Source organism: Aegilops tauschii, chromosome 6, assembly GCF_002575655.3.
Source record: "Aegilops tauschii subsp. strangulata cultivar AL8/78 chromosome 6, Aet v6.0, whole genome shotgun sequence".
NCBI classification, from domain to species: Eukaryota; Viridiplantae; Streptophyta; class Magnoliopsida; order Poales; family Poaceae; genus Aegilops; species Aegilops tauschii.
The window spans coordinates 170,818,546-170,835,461 of record NC_053040.3 but is presented as its reverse complement, the minus strand read 5'-3'; the positions used below and the strand labels follow the sequence as shown (position 1 = coordinate 170,835,461).

The 16,916-nt window shown below is 41.3% G+C and overlaps 1 protein-coding gene across 4 annotated transcripts; it reads left to right on the top strand.

Moving 5' to 3' along the window:
• Positions 1-5,018: 5,018 nt before the first annotated feature.
• On the top strand, positions 5,019-15,845 carry LOC109771958 (coatomer subunit beta'-2). 4 transcript variants are annotated; one of them, XR_002234989.4, is made up of 26 exons: positions 5,019-5,294; positions 5,583-5,603; positions 5,690-5,751; positions 5,881-5,935; positions 6,487-6,523; positions 6,598-6,923; positions 7,025-7,156; positions 7,237-7,385; positions 7,755-7,823; positions 8,112-8,262; positions 8,353-8,418; positions 9,087-9,275; positions 9,904-10,044; positions 10,137-10,211; positions 10,407-10,583; positions 10,688-10,779; positions 10,866-10,982; positions 11,057-11,171; positions 11,251-11,322; positions 11,788-11,984; positions 12,077-12,170; positions 12,595-12,701; positions 12,891-13,056; positions 14,580-14,742; positions 15,306-15,370; positions 15,466-15,845. XR_002234989.4 is itself a non-coding variant. In XM_020330655.4 (26 exons), exons 1-25 carry the CDS (start codon positions 5,292-5,294, stop codon positions 15,323-15,325), a joined length of 2,748 nt encoding a protein of 915 aa, XP_020186244.1. In that variant the 5' UTR covers positions 5,019-5,291; the 3' UTR covers positions 15,326-15,370; positions 15,466-15,845. The 4 variants fall into 4 exon arrangements, 2 of the variants coding, with proteins under 2 accessions (XP_020186244.1, XP_020186243.1); XM_020330655.4 differs by having other exon boundaries at positions 14,580-14,694; XR_002234988.3 differs by lacking the exon at positions 5,019-5,294 and having other exon boundaries at positions 5,564-5,751.
• Positions 15,846-16,916: the final 1,071 nt, after the last annotated feature.

Sequence of the window (16,916 nt, the reverse complement as noted above, 5' to 3'; positions counted from 1 at the left end):
ATTAAGTTCAATTAATCAAATTACTAATGAACTCCCACTTAAATAAACATCCCTCAAGTTATCTAAGTGATACATGATCCAAATCAACTAACCCATGTCCGATCATCACGTGAGATGGGGTAGTCATCAATGGTGAACATCTCTATATTGATCATATCTACTATATGACTCACATTCAACCTTTCGGTCTCCAGTGTTACGAGACCATGTCTGTACATGCTAGGCTCGTCAAGCTTAACCCAAGTATTCTGCATGTGCAAAACTTTCTTACACCCATTGTATGTGAACGTAGAGTCTATCACAGTCGATCATCACGTGGTGTCTCGAAACGACAAACTTTCGCAACAGTGCATACTCGGGGAGAACACTTATATCTTGAAATTTAGTGAAGGGATCATCTTATAATGCTACCGTTGTTCTAAGCAAAATAAGATGCATAAAAGATAAACATCACATGCAATCAAAATATGTGACATGATATGGCCATCATCATCTCGTGCTTTTGATCTCCATCTCCAAAGCATCGTCATGATCTCCATCGTCACCGACTCGACACCTTGATCTCCATGGCCGCGTCGTGGTCGTCTCGCCAACTATTGCTTCTACAACTATTGCTAACGCATAGCGATAAAGTAAAGCAATTACATGGCGTTTGCATTTCATACAATAAAGAGACAACCATAAGGCTCCTGCCGGTTGCCAATAAATTACAAAACATGATCATGTCATACAATAACATATATCACATCATGTCTTGACCATATCCTATCACAACATACCCTGCAAAAACAAGTTAGACGTCCTCTACTTTGTTGTTGCAAGTATTACGTGGCTGCTACGGGCTTCTAGCAAGAACCGTCCTTACCTACGGCAAAAACCACAACGGTGATTCATCAAGTTTGCTGTTTTAACCTTCTTCAAGGACCGACCGTAGTAAAATTTGATTCAACTAAAGTAGGAGAAACAGACACCCACCAGCCACTTTTATGCAAAACTAGTTGCATGTCAGTCGGTGGAACCGGTCTCATGTGCGTTGACATGTAAGGTTGGTCTGGGCCGCTTCATCCCACAATACCACCGAATCAAAATAAGACGTTGGTGGTAAGCAGTATGACTATCACCGCCCACAACTCTTTGTGTTCTACTCGTGCATATCATCTATGCATAGATCTCGCTTGGATGCCACTGTTGGGAAACGTTGCATGGAAAACAAAAAAATTCTACGCACACGCAAGATCTATCTATGCAGATGCATAGCAACGAGAGGGGGAGAGTGTGTCTACGTACCCTCGTAGACTGTAAGCGGAAGCGTTTCACAACGCGGTTGATGTAGTTGAACTTTCTTCGCGATCCAACCGATCGAGTACCGAACGTACGGCACCTCCGTGTTCAGCACACATTCAGCTCGATGACGTCCTCCGCCTTCTTGATCCAGCAAGACGATGCAGTAGTGGATGAGTTTCGTCAGCACGATGGTGTGGTGACGGTGATGGTGAAGCTATCTCCACATGGCTTCGCCTAAGCACTACGAAAATATGACCGGGGTGTAAACGGTGGAGGGGGCGCCGCACACAGCTAGGCAATTGTCTATTGTGTGCTAGGCGCCCCCTCCCACATATATATATATATAGGTGGGAGAGAGGGAAGAGCAGCCAAAGGAGGCGCCCAAGTAGGAGGAATCCTACTTGGGGTCCCTCCCAAGCCACGCCCCCTTTCCTTATTTGGAGTGCGGGGAAAGGCAGGGGAGGGTGGAGCCCCCCTTTCCTTTCTCCCATGAGAGGGAAAGGCAGGAGGGGCTAGTTCTCCCCCTTTTCCTTCCCTAGGGCTGTCCAAACAAGGGAGGAGGCGCACCAACCCCCTTGTGGGTTGGTCTGTCCCCTCCTTTGGCCCATAAGGCCCATAACTTGCTCGGGGGGGGGGGGGGGGCGGAACCCCTTCCAGTGACCCGATTCCTTCCCGGTAAGTCCCGAAACACTTCCGGTGTCCAAATACCATCGTCCTATATATATCAGTCTTTACCTCACGACCATTTCAAGACTCCTCGTCATGTCCGAGATCTCATCCGGGACTCTGAACAACATTCGGTCACCAAAACATATAACTCATATAACACTATATCCTCAACGAACGTTAAGCGTGCGGACCCTACGGGTTCGAGAACTATGTAGACATGACCGAGACACCTCTGTGGTCAATAAATAATAGAGGAACCTGGATGCCCATATTGACTCCTACATATTCTACGAAGATCTTTATCGGTCGAACCGTTATGACAACATACGTAATTTCCTTTGTCCATCGGTATGTTACTTGCCCGAGATTCGATCGTCGATATCTTCATACCTAGTTCAATCTCATTACCGGCAAGTCTCTTTACTCATTCCGTAATACATCACCTTGTGACTAACTCCTTAGTCATTTGCTTGCAACCTTATGATGTGTATTACCGAGAGGGCCCAGAGATACATCTCCGATACTTGGAGTGACAAATCCTAGTCTCGATCTATGCCAACTCAACAAACACCTTTGGAGATACCTGTAGAGCATCTTTATGATCACCCAGTTACGTTGTGACGTTTGATAGCACACAAGGTATTCCTCCGGTATCCGGGAGTTGCATAATCTCATAGTCGAAGGAATGTGTATTTGACATGAAGAAAGCAATAGCAATAAACTGAACGATCATTATGCTAAGCTAATGGATGGGTCTTGTCCATCACATCATTCTCCTAATAATGTGATCCCGTTATCAAATGACAACACATGTCTATGGTTAGGAAACCTTAACCATCTTTGATCAACGAGCTAATCTAGTAGAGGCTTACTAGGGACACGGTATTTGTTTATATATATTCACACATGTATTTAAGTTTCCGATCAATACAATTCTAGCATGAATAATAAACCTTTATCATGAATAAGAAAATGTAATATAAAATAACAACTTTATTATTCCCTATAGGGCATATTTCCTTCATTAACATCTCAGTTGAGTGTGTGGATTGCGAGCTAGATTCTCACCGTCCAAGGATTTTGACATGATCTCCGTTTGACCCGAGGTGTCGCTCCTGATGATTTTGTGCTCCACCGCCCTGCATGGAATTTTCAAAGAAAAGTTATGCACCCGAGGAACATAGTCCTCGGTCATGTAATAGGAGGAGGGGAGCGCGTGCCCCTATTAAGGGTCGCCATTTTCTTCCTCTGAGGTATTGTCCATTTCGATTGTTCGACATACGCTGATGTCGCTGTTGGATGTGCCATGTGGTGTCTCTTCCACCATGGGAGCTCCATAAAAAATATGTAAATCTCCACTCTTGTGTTGATTTCTCAGCTCGTTGCACCATTACATCAATATGACTATTGTTGCAATTCTTCAGACTAATGGAAAGTTCCTTGGACAAGAAAAAATCGATGTTGTGGCTTAGTCCATCACTGTCCACCTCAAAGCTTCTTGCAAAACCCAGTGTGTTCGGCAATCCTTCCACTCTTTTCCCTCGGATCTCTGTCTCCATGATAAAGAGGAGGATATGCCCATTCTTGCTTCACATGATTGCGAAGCTCGCGAATTGCTTTAGGGTTCCCAAACCCCCGTCAATTCCATCTAATGCAAATCATTGGCTCAAGTAGGGCTGACCTGCAGCCTCTGCTAAATTCTCAGAGTTAGCTGCAGTTGGTTTATTTTTCTTTTGACCCATACCCCCATTGTTCAGATCATCATGTTCACCATCAGGATTATCTTTACTTTGGTCCCCATCATTTTGATCAACACCCGAACCACCAGTTAAGCGAGGCACCTGGATTCTGCGATAAATTTGTTTTTGGTTTTGAGGTCCATCTTTCCTCTTGCTTGCACTAATTCTACTCTTAAGCAGAGACTGCACCTCCGCGTTCTTCTCTGCTGCATTGGATGAGGAGTCAACCTCTTTCTTGGAAGTCTGTGATTGTTGAGATTCTCGCAACAGTCCATCAGTAGAACTGCTTTTCTTCCTCTCATCCGGTGCTCTCAAACTAGCCTTGGAAGGCAGATCACCGTTTGCATCTCGAGTTCCTGGCGTCGGACAGAAAAGATCAGAGTGCCCCAGACGGCCACATGAAAAATAGAGCGGGATACTTGTTCATATTGTATGTCATACCAATCCGTGCTTTTTCTCCACTCCGAATCTACAAGTATCCATCTCCTCAAAGACTTACGTACGTCCACTTTAACCCTTGCCCTTAGGAAGTCCCCCACAGGAGCAAGCTGAATCGAACTAATTTTCTTATCTATCTGTTTTGCAATTGCCTCTCCTTGTGTTTCATTTCTCAGATGAAAGGGTAAATTGATTACCCTTGCTCAAAGTTGAAGCTTATCCAACTGCAACTTCAACGGCCGCATACACGCCACGAATTCCTCCAAAATCATTGCATGTTTGCTAACATGCGAAGACGATCCATCTCCGACTCGATCCTGATCATGTTGTGATTCGAAATCAAATACAAACATGGTTTCTCGTACAGAATGAAAGACCAAGTCCATAAGGTTTCCACAAGCTAATTGCAAAACGTTGGCGATCGTCTATGTGGAAGATGTTCCGGTAAAGGATCTTCCATGCAAGCGACAACTTTTTCATAGCGTCGTCATCGACGTATACTAGTGGTGTTGCTTCTTCCTCGGAGATGTTTAGCTTTTCGAGCGCTCCCTAAATCCGAGCCCTTGCCGATTTGGACGAGAGCGCGGCTTCACGTGAGTTCCCCGACCCAGAGGACGTCGCCATCCTTGATCGGTGAATCCGGTGAGCCCGCCGATGAGATCCGCGGCCGCCTTCTTTTTCCCTCGAAGACCTGATCGCCTAGGAGGGGGTTAGGTTTTCGGAAAACACCATCCGTGATGAAAGAACTTAGATAGCGCCATTGTACATTGACCGCAGTAGATCATTTGGTAAAGTCCAATAACAACGTCTTAAGAGCTCAGAGGACGATCTCATCTACCGTTGCTTAGCTACTACGTCAGCAGTAGAAGTCAACATCGGAAAGGCTAACAGTGCAACACACGCACACACACAACCTTCAGATCCAATCGACCATACTACTGCCTCCGAGCGACCGAGACCCCGTTTGCCATCACCCACTTCCTCCTTCCCACCCTTCCTCCTTCGTTCACAAATCTTCTCTTCTCCGCGCCGCGCCCTCCCCCTCCCGGCCCGGCGAGAGGCCACCCAAGCGGCTCCGCCTCTCACGCTCCCGCGACCACAAACCCCCAGGAACCTCGTCCTCCCGAGGTTCCCGCTTCGGCGCGCTTCCGAGCCGCCACAATGGTACGTGTGCCTGTCTCCCGCCCTCCCGACAAATTGCTCCCTCCCCGCCCCTCCTCGCCGCTTACACGCGAATGCGATCCGAGATCAGGCGATGGCGGGGCTGGCCGTCGCTTAGTGTGTTCGTATCGCGCGCGGGCTACACGCCGCCGCCGCGGCGAGATCCGCCGCGGCGAGATCCGCCGCGAGACATGTCGAATTCCCGGTGGATCTGGGGTTCTGTTGCGCTATGTACTGACTTGATTTCCCTTTCTCGTGTTTTTTTTTGGGTGATGGCCGTGAATGTGGCAGCCGCTCCGGTTGGATATCAAGGTAATCGCGATGCCTCTTACTGGGATCTACTCGGTGAATGTCTGGTGTGGTGTCGCTTATGTCGGTTTTGTGTTTGGTTGTATCAGAGGAAGCTCGCGCAGAGGTCGGAGAGGGTCAAGTCCGCGGATCTGCATCCGACAGAGCCATGGTTAGTGGGCAGTTCGTGTGATGTGAAAATGATCTTGGTTTTGATTTTGGCTACGAAATTCACGTGCGGGTGATCAAAGCTTCCGCCTAACCGTGGTAAATAGCGTGACCATTCTCTTGTGCTACACAGGATTTTGTCGAGTCTTTACTCGGGGAGTGTCTGCATCTGGAACTACCAAACGCAGGTAGGTGACTGTTCACAGCAGCCCGCCTCATAATCTGCCTTTGTAATTTTTCAGCTAACTCGATGAAGATTATAAGCAATGATGATGGTGTCACTTGTACCTTGTATGTTGTAATGAAACTAGATATTTCCGTTCATGTATAGAAATGAAGATGTACTTAGATTTAATTTGTATATTTCTGAAACGCGATTTACGGTGTGTATAGTAATGAGCTAGGTGATATGTCACTGGTAGTGACTTCTCCTAGAACGGGAAAAGAGAGGGAATATCGAACATGTGTAGATTAGCAATTACGTAAAATCCAGAGAAAAAAAAACTTTGATGTCACTATTTTTAAAATCTGCCGACGAGGTTAAAGTAACAAGAAACTTCCATCTATTTTTAGGTAATCGCTAATCTATATCTATGTCACTTTATTGTAAGGGAACAAAGGGGCAGAGGAGGCGGAAAATGAAAATGCATCTTTTTATCTTCTTATGACTGAGATAAATGACTTTGTATAGCTTATCTTAAGACTTGACTGACAAAACTATATATTTATTTATCTCTAGACAATGGTGAAATCATTTGAAGTCACAGAGTTACCAGGTATGCTTTCCCACCGAATTGCTTACTTATCTTGCCAGATATACCATCATTTTGATATATCATGTCTGTCGCAGTTCGTTCGGCTAAATTTATTGCACGGAAGCAATGGGTTGTTGCTGGTGCCGATGATATGTTTATCCGCGTGTACAATTACAATACAATGGATAAGGTCAAGGTATTTGAAGCTCATACTGATTACATCAGGTGTGTGGCTGTTCATCCAACCCAGCCTTTTGTGCTGTCATCATCCGATGACATGTTAATTAAGCTTTGGGATTGGGATAAGGGTTGGGCATGCACTCACATATTTGAGGGGCATTCTCACTATGTGATGCAAGTCACATTTAACCCAAAGGATACCAATACTTTTGCTAGTGCTTCCCTTGATCGCACGATAAAGGTTTGTATTTGTTCCTCAAAAAGATGCTGGTTAAACTGAGTCCTGTTTTGTATCTTGGTCTGTACCCTGCCTAATATCCTAATATTGAACCTGAACTTCAGATATGGAGTATTGGTTCTCCTGATCCTAACTTCACATTAGATGGCCACTCAAAAGGCGTGAACTGTGTTGATTACTTCACCGGTGGTGATCGGCCATTTTTAATTACTGGATCTGATGATCAGACTGCAAAGGTGTGTCCTCTGCAATGAATTGTGCTATTGTAAGGGTATATTGGGATTGATCTGACTTATTACTCAATTTGTTGGATCAGGTTTGGGATTACCAAACCAAGAGCTGTGTTCAAACACTCGAAGGACATGCACACAATGTGTCCGCTGTCTGTTTCCATCCAGAACTACCTATTATAATTACTGGCTCAGAGGATGGCACAGTTCGATTGTGGCACTCTACAACCTACAGGTACTCTCTCTCTCTCTCTCATACTATGATATTGCTTGGAGATGATACTAACAGTGCGCTGTCTGAAAACCAGCTTTGTTTTACTAACATCTATTTAATTACACGCAATACAGTTACTGGCTGTAGTTTTTTGTTCTACATGTTTTTTGTTTACAATAATAGTAATATCTTCTGCACTGGACTATACACATTCGTTATTTCCCAACTCATGCCAGTTTATTTCTTTAAATTGGCAGTGTAGATAGTGCCTTGTTCATGAATCATGAGCAAGAATGTGGTCTATTCTTAATTCTTCCATCTCTCCCAAGCATTTAATCATTTCTTTTCTTGTAGAACAAGTGAATAACACTTTGCTTGATGCACTTTCAGGCTTGAGAACACTCTTAATTATGGTCTTGAGCGAGTTTGGGCTTTAGGATACATGAAGGGGTCAAGAAGGTAATGGATATTTAGCTCTTGCTCTATTTCAGTTCTATGGTAATATGGTAAATGTGAAGGGCCAATACACGAATATGTCTTCTCATCTGCTACTGAAGCTCCACACGCACTAACAATCCATTTTCTTTTTCTGCGACACAATTTCCTTATATTGTGACAACATTGTGTATCTGCTAAACTGTTTCTTCCAAAAAAATTCTTCACTGAAAATGCAGACTTCATGCTTTTATTTACTTGTTCTTTCCTTTCAAGTTAAGGTAGTGATATATAATATTTTAATTTTTATAGGATTGTGATTGGATATGATGAAGGGACAATTATGATAAAAATTGGCCGTGAAGTTCCGGTTGCTAGCATGGACAACAGTGGAAAAATCATATGGGCAAAACATAACGAAATCCAAACTGTTAATATCAAGACTGTTGGTGCAGGCAATGAGGTTCTTCTTCTTTGCCATGTTAATGTGTTGAAGGCTTGTTAATTTTGGTATAAGCTTTATGTATGTTCTGTAACCTGTATCATCTGCCAGATTGCGGATGGTGAGCGATTACCGTTGGCTGTGAAGGAGCTGGGCAGCTGTGATCTTTATCCACAAGTAGGTTATATTTTATATCGTAGTGAATGCCTCATTCACATAGTGATGCTGTTATTTATCATCTACTCCCTCCGTAAACTAATATAAGAGCGTTTAGTGAGATCACTATGTTAGTGATCTAAACGTTCTTATATTAGTTTACAGAGGGAGTAGATGTTTGTTTTTACTCCCATGTTTCTGATTGGTCGTTCTTTTTTCTGTTTAAGCAAGATTCACATTACTATAGAACATGTAATCATGCATGCTAAAATATTTTTATTCAAATATACTTTGAAATGTGCAGGATTGTGAGTTACTTTTGGTGTAACCACATTTTTACATTTAGATATCCTATTATTTCCGGCATTTACAGTTGCTGCGGTATAATGAAGCTCTTCTACTAAAGTGAAATGCATAAGTTCATGATTAGTAATAGCACAATATGGAATTGAGTGTTGGTTTTGAATTAAACTTCGATGGTTTAAAGAAGTGCGCATGAGGTTGTTATGACTTATGACCACCAAGAGATTCAACTTGCACATTACTAAGATATTCTTCTGTACAACTTGCACATTACTTTGAATTAACAGGAATTTGTCTTCATGTTAAACAGTAAACCTTTTTTGTAGCTTTACTATTATATTGTTCCATTTTCATTCGCAAGTTAATTGCTTTGATTTTCATTTCAGAACTTAAGGCACAATCCCAACGGGAGATTTGTTGTTGTATGTGGAGATGGAGAATACATAATTTATACAGCACTAGCATGGAGAAATAGATCTTTTGGTTCTGCACTTGAATTCGCTTGGTCATCTGATGGCGAATATGCTGTAAGGGAAAGCACCTCGAGGATAAAGATATACAGTAAAAATTTCCAGGTTTGTACCAAGCAAACATCTCCATTTCCCTACTAGTATTGATGTGTAACTATTATGGTTCTGTCTTTGAGAAACATCTATGGATAAGAGAAAACGCAATGCTATAACACAAATTCCATTCCGTGTTTTATTCCCATCTTCATACATGAATGAACCCAGAACTCCTGCAATTTATAGATGTTCAATCGATATTTGTTCTTTTTCATAATACAAGCGCTGTTTGCCCAACTAACCATACAAGTTGGCTGCGCATTTTTTTAATAATAATGGTAGTCATTTCAATTTTGTCTCATCTTATCTTGATTTCACAATTTCCTATCTATGTGAAAAATGAAAACAGGCATATGTTAGAAACAAGGAAATATATTTTCTTATGTAAACTGTAAAGTGCAAAGTAAATATATGACATGCACAAGTATTTTCTGCTGCTGGTTCAGGACCAGACTGGGAACTTGAGCATTTGGTAGTCAACATATTGTATTTTGCATGTTAGTATGTGAATGCTTGAACTGGACACTTGCTGTGGGGTGGAGAATGAAAGGCTTGAAAGCTAACACTTGAACAACTATTTCCATATGTCAATCTTTGTTACTACAAAATCTGAAAGATAGATATCTAATAATTTCAGGAGAGGAAAAGTATAAGACCAACATTCTCCGTCGAACGTGTGTTTGGTGGAGTATTATTGGCTATGTGTACAAATGATTTCATCTGCTTTTACGACTGGGCGGATTGCAGGTTGATACGTCGAATTGATGTCAATGTGAAGGTAAGTTTATTGTGTTGCTTCAAGAATCAAACACCTTTTCCATGTCATCTGGTATGTTATGCGACTAAAAAAAATCTGCTGTTCTCTTGTAGAATCTCTACTGGGCTGACAGTGGTGATTTGGTGACAGTTGCAAGTGATACATCATTCTACATTTTGAAGTACAATGTGAGTTCTGTTAAGAACTGTGTTGCCTTCTTACAGTTTGTAGTTATGTGACATCTGCAGGCGTCATTTACAAATGTTCTTTTGTTGTGTTAATTTTGCCAAAACGTCAGCAACTCTTACATCAAGCACTTCTATGCAATTGTTTTTCTAATTTAAAAGTCTATACTAATACAACATTATCTCTTTATCTTCCAGAGGGATGTTGTATCTTCTCATTTGGACGGAGGGGGTTCAGTTGGTGAGGAAGGTGTTGAAGACGCCTTTGAACTGCTTCATGAGATCAATGAACGCATCCGAACTGGGCTATGGGTTGGCGATTGTTTTATCTACAATAATTCTTCATCACGGCTTAATTACTGTGTAGGAGGAGAGGTGAATGTTTTTATCATATAAAAAGGCGTTTCTATGTATGATTCCAGTTAGATCATTCGTTACTGTTTGTATCACTCCAAGTCATACGGTTCCATGTATTACAGGTCACAACCTTATTTCACTTGGACCGGCCAATGTATTTACTAGGATATCTTGCTAACCAGAGCCGTGTCTATCTTATTGACAAGCAATTTAAGTGAGTTTTATCTTTATTGCTCTGGTATTCTTTTATGGCATCAACTCACAATAAACTTCTGAAGCTAACACTTCTTCTTATTGTAGTGTTGTTGGGTACACTCTACTCCTTAGTTTGATCGAGTATAAAACACTAGTGCTGCGTGGGGATTTTGATCGTGCAAATGATATTTTGCCATCTATACCGAAGGAACAATATGACAGGTGCCCCATGTTCTACTATTTGTTGTACTTTGCAGTTTTTGCCTTGGCATACAAAGATAACCTTTTATTTTCAGCGTGGCACATTTCTTGGAATCGCGGGGCATGTTAGAGGAAGCCCTTGACATAGCAACGGACTCTAATTACAGATTTGACCTGGCTGTGCAGCTTGGTCGCGTTGATGATGCAAAGGCATAGTTGACTATTGTTTTTTCACATTTCCAAGAAAGTTCCCTCCTTCATTCAAATATTCTGAGTAGTTATTTTGCAGGCAATTGCTCTTGAGGTGCAAAGTGAGTCCAAGTGGAAGCAGTTAGGGGAGTTAGCTATCTCAACTGGAAAGGTACACAGCTACTGTGTCTATCAGTTACCTCGTACGCTCACTATATACTGTGCTAATGAATTGGATTGTTTTGCCATATCACTTGAGTTTACTAATATTTGATAAATGGATGAGCTAATAACTATGACTAGGCAGAATACAACCTAATATAATACGGCATGGATGTAGAGATGTATGAGAGCACAGTTTTGATGGAAATGATGTACTTTAGTTGTCGCTCAACATCATGCTTGAATCAGAAATGCTGTTTCAATTCAACATGTCCTCTTCAACCTTAATTTTAACAAAAAAAAGGAAATGTAAAAGCTAATTACTCAGCGTCGGAATGAGTCTTTAAGTTGCATTCTAATAAACTTTGCCATGTTATATTTTTATCTTGTACTAGGATGCAAAACCTATATAAGTTGCGTCCAAATAACTTTCCCATGTTGTGTCCTTCTCATGTGTCATACAACTTTTTTGCAGCTCGAGATGGCAGAGGAGTGCCTTCTACATGCACTAGATCTCAGCGGTCTATTGCTTTTGTATTCATCCATTGGGGATGCTGAAGGGATAACAAAATTGGCATCAATGGCTAAAGAACAAGGAAAGAACAATGTTGCGTTCCTTTGTTTGTTCATGCTAGGCAAGTTGGAGGAATGCCTTCAATTGTTGATTGAAAGGTATGATCGTTTTAGTGAGACTGTCCTGTTTCATACATCACTTCTTCAAACATGTTATTGTATGTTTAACTGTGCAACTCTTCTCTATACAGCAATCGCATTCCAGAAGCAGCATTGATGGCGAGATCTTATCTTCCGAGCAAAGTCCCTGAGATTGTAGCATTATGGAAAAAAGATCTCCAAAAGGTACTGCCAGCCTTGTAAATTCTTTGCTTTTGTTCTCTAGTTTCCAGGCCTTCATGATAACAATTTGATGTTAAACTGTTAGCGCACACATCTCCTCAGCATAAATTGTTACTTCAACATAAGTTGCACAATGAAGCATGTAATTGTCGTTCGTCAATTCCATGATATGGTTCAGCTCTAGCAGTCACAGAGTTGGATTATAATGATGCTTCAAATTCAATAAGAATAATATCCGCGCTAACTCCGATACACTGAATTCAGGATGGTTACGTATTGTTTGAGTGATGATGTAAACATTAGCTGGAATCATGCTTTGCTATTTGTTGATTTGTCTCTTGTTTGGACTTATGCTGCACTTTCTCTAATGTCCAGGGGCCACATCTTACGAACTGATGGTGTTCGCTTTGTTTCATATGCTTCGTAGGTAAACTCAAAAGCAGCAGAGTCATTGGCAGATCCTGATGAGTACCCAAACTTATTTGAAGACTGGCAGATTGCTCTCAATGTAGAAGCTACTGTCGCCCCCAAAAGGTTTTGGTTCATTTATATTGTTAAAGCAATGTTGCTGTTAAGTTTTACTGATCACATTCTTTCATCAATGCAACTAGGGTTTGGATTTAGCTTTAACTGGAACATCTGACGAAATTGAAAATGATGCCAGTGCATGTTTTTCAAGCTATTAATTTGTCACCCTTCTGACAAAAATCCTTTTTTTAACAGGGGTATCTATCCACCTGCTGAGGAATACATGATTCATTCTGAAAGGCCCAATGAGAGTCTTGTGGAAGCTTTCAAGAACATGCATGTACAAGAAGAGGAGGACGTACATGAAGAGGATGTACACGATGAGGAGGAGCTAACAAATGAAAATGACACTGTTCAAGAGGTATATACTCATGCAGAAAATAGTTGTGTAAGCCGAAAGTAGCTTGCGCAATTAGGCTATTAATTCGTTATAAAATTTGTCAGCGGTTCTTTCAGTTTGTAGTTGGTTGTTGGCATGTTTCCATTAGAGGGGTAACATTTGCGCCTTCAGAGAAAATTATACATTTCCAATAAACTGATAATAAATTAACTAATTATGTGCATGACTGCATGTTATAGTTGCAACAAAATAGACCTGCTCAGTAACCTGTGGGTGTGTGTTTTGCATCACTATCCCCTAGCACTGCATCATCCTTTCCTTGTATGTTAACAGCTGAGACAATATCAATGGTATAATGACTAAATGTTGAAGAGTTAGTAATCATGATCCTTTCCATGAAATTCAGTCATTATCTGTTGGTGGGGAATCTTGTTTGGTTTATCTTCTTTCGGAAGATATCCCATGCTATTATCCTCTGGGCCGAAAGCAGTTTCTCTTATTGTGTCTGATTCATAGAGAATAAGTGTATTCGTTGTCAGTGTGTTTCTACTATTCTTGGTTGTAAGATGGGCTTGCCAAGTGGTATTTTTCTGCCATTTGATACATTTCTCGGTGATACGAATTTCGCTTGAACACATTAGGGTGAGCTTACAAATGCACAAATTATTTGGTATTTTGTCTTGGACAGTGCGCTAGGGCGCGGAAGTTCGTGCCCATCTCCCATATGTAATCCCACGCCCCATTTAACCTCCTGGTGGTCTTCTCCTTTGTAGTCGACATGATGTCACCCCCCTCATCTTCCTCATCATCCTCTCCTTCCTCTTTCGTCCTCCCCACTCATCTCCTCCCATTGGTGGTGCCCAAGAGAGTTTGGTCCCTAAGGCCTGGAACCGATCGCTCAGTATTTAGATTTTTTGTTTTATTCAGATCCTCATCCTCATGACTTGTATGTTACTATATACTTTAATCTCTCTAACTCAGTAGGCCTGAAAAGGGATTTTATATTTTTATTTCGTATTTCTTGTTGCAATCCAAACAAGCCCCTAATAGGAATAATTCTACAACTACACTGTTACCACCAAGGCTTAGTTTAGCAGCACAGTATTTTGAAAACCATAGTGATCTAAAACCTCAGTATTTCAATGCCTGCGTAATGAATGCTCTGGTATCTAAAAACCACTTTTCTCAGTTTAGTCTACAAAAACTAGGTCAAGGCCTCTTTTTGAAATACTGCGAAAATACCATGGTTTATAAAACTCTGGTATTTGTTGACCCCAAGCACACCAAAGTTGTCAAAACTATAAAAAACCATAGTACGAATGAAGGCCTCTTTAAAAAAACTATGGTGTATGAAAAATGATATTGTAAAAAACTCCAAAAGCTTAGCTGCCAAACGCAGCCTGATCGGTACAGTGTGTTGGTTAGTCAGGTCAACTTATGGAAGTCACTGCATCTATTTTGAATGTAAATATTTTTATGTTCTTCTTTTGGTCCCTATCACATACCATCCTTGCATAAATGATAACGCCATCTTGCTTCAACAGGTTTTTGAAGATGACGAAGCAGAAGAGAGCCAAGAAGATGCTGTTGAGGTCGAGGCTGATGGTTCTACTGATGGCACTATCCATGTGAATGGAAATGATAGCGAGGAACAGTGGGGTACGAACAAAGGAGAACCATCAGCATAAAAGCTGTAGTTGAGCAAGTGTACAGTCCCAAATCCTTATTGGTCTTTTCTCCCAGTGCACCAATAATCTTAAGGAAAACCTGCTACTCGATGATATTTGCCTATTCTGGAGATATATAGATATCCTTCGGTTGTCTAACCATTTGGCCTTTAGCTTTAGGGCAAACCTTCTGACTACCTGAAGTCTGATGAATGTCCCCATAACCTGGGGGAGCTTGGGGGAGTTCAAATAACTTACGAATCCCCATTAATTATGTTTTGGAAGATAGCCCAACAGTCTCTAAATAAAAAGCCTGCGAAACCAATCCTCTGCCCTTGTTGGCCTATTTAACAATTATTTTTACTGTTTATGTAGCAATTGACATGTCGTTCCTTTTTTTGTCTTTCCCCGGTTGATAATATGGTAAACGGATGAAGTGTTTAATAGACAACTAAATCGAGGCGTGTAGCAATAAGTTTTAAAAATTCTAGTTAAAATGTCAAACAAGTTCATTAACTGGTTTTTGTGTGAAGTGTTTCTATTGGCTGCTTTGTTAACCTTTCAAAGTGTTATGTTCCTAATGTCTGCCTTGTTGTTTTGCAGTGCTGACTCCTGACCAATAGTGGATAGTGGAACAGCAACCTGCTTAAGAGGTTCGGTTTGTAAAGGCAAGTCACATCTTCCGAGTGCTGATCATACATTTTCGTGTAGCATCACATTTCTTCAGCTAATGTGTTACAGTTGCTGTCCTTTCTTGTTGCAGGTTTGTTACAGGGATGATGTAAAACCCGTTTCTCCTCATTCTATAAGCTTTCATGTGATCTAGGATTGGCTTATCCGGTTACAGTTTGGGCAGCAATTTAATTAGCATTTTAGTTCATGTTATAGAAAATTTTGCGCTTCATTTCAAATAGATAGTCTTCCGGGATGTTTCACAGGGTTGTATGAGGCTGTTCGTTTGGAGATGGATTTTTGTTTGGTGGTTGGAAAGGTGCTATATGTTACACCAAGTACATAGGGCAGTCGCCTGTCAGTTTGGGAACATTACCCTGGTCCCGTATGTAAACCTCAGATTGTTGAACACAGTTATCGGATGTGGTGGGGGCTCTGTATCTCCACTGTACAAGTTTGTTTCAGAAGTTATCTACTGTTCATGTGAAGCCGTTGCTCGGACCGGGCAGGGTCTAGCTGCGGCACTTACTCAGGCAATCGCTTGGGCAGTGTTTTGTTGCCATCAACACTTCTTGCCAGAAATGCCGAGCATGCCTGCAAAAATCGAGTGTTTGGCGAAGATAACAATAAAGTTCTGAAAAAAAATCTATTACAAATCATTATGAAAGGGTAAAATGTGCCATGACTCTGTTAAAAAAAGTGATATGACTTGTCATGAAATCGTAACCACCGTGCCAGTGTTTTGATTTCTTTCCATACCAGCCTTACCAAATGTGTAAAAAGTGGACCGGAATTGCGTAGGAGTTCTAGGGTTTGCACCTCTTTTTTTTTTTTTTGGGAGATTTGGTGACTATAGTTAAAGCATCGATGCACCAAACCACCCTGTACATGCATAGGTGGACGGTCCTACTCCCTCCGTTTCAAAATATAAGTCTTTTTAAAGATTTCATTATAAATTACATACGGATGTATATAGACATAGTTTAGAGTGTAGATTCATTCATTTTGCTCCGTATGTAGTCCATAGTAGAATCTCTAAAAAGACTTGTATTTAGGAATGGAGGGAGTAAATGTTAGAGTGGAAACGAGAGGCAATCTGATTAATGAAAACTGTGTCTATTGATGATGACAAGTTACATATTTATAGTCTCGAAGGGGCGCATCTGGAGGGACACGACAATTACAAGAGTCGCATCTGTTTGTATGACGGTTTGGATAAGTGAAGATTTAACCCTTAATTAACTTGTGTTAATTAAATCTTAATACTTTTCCTAATCTACGCTTGTCCATGTAGTATCATCATCTTGATAAAAGCTCCTCCGAATTGGTTTGTCTTTGAGAATGTTCATCATTATATGTAACAGCGCAGGTAAGGCTGTTGCAGGAGCAGCCAACCCTGTTCAGATGATCTTAGATGCTGCCTCGGCGGAGGCCCTCACCTTGCTAAAAGGTCTAGAGCTAGTTGAGAAGTTGGGCTGCACCCATATCACATGTGAGTCTGATTGTTTGGAGTTAATCAACGCATGCAATGGGGAGCTGGAG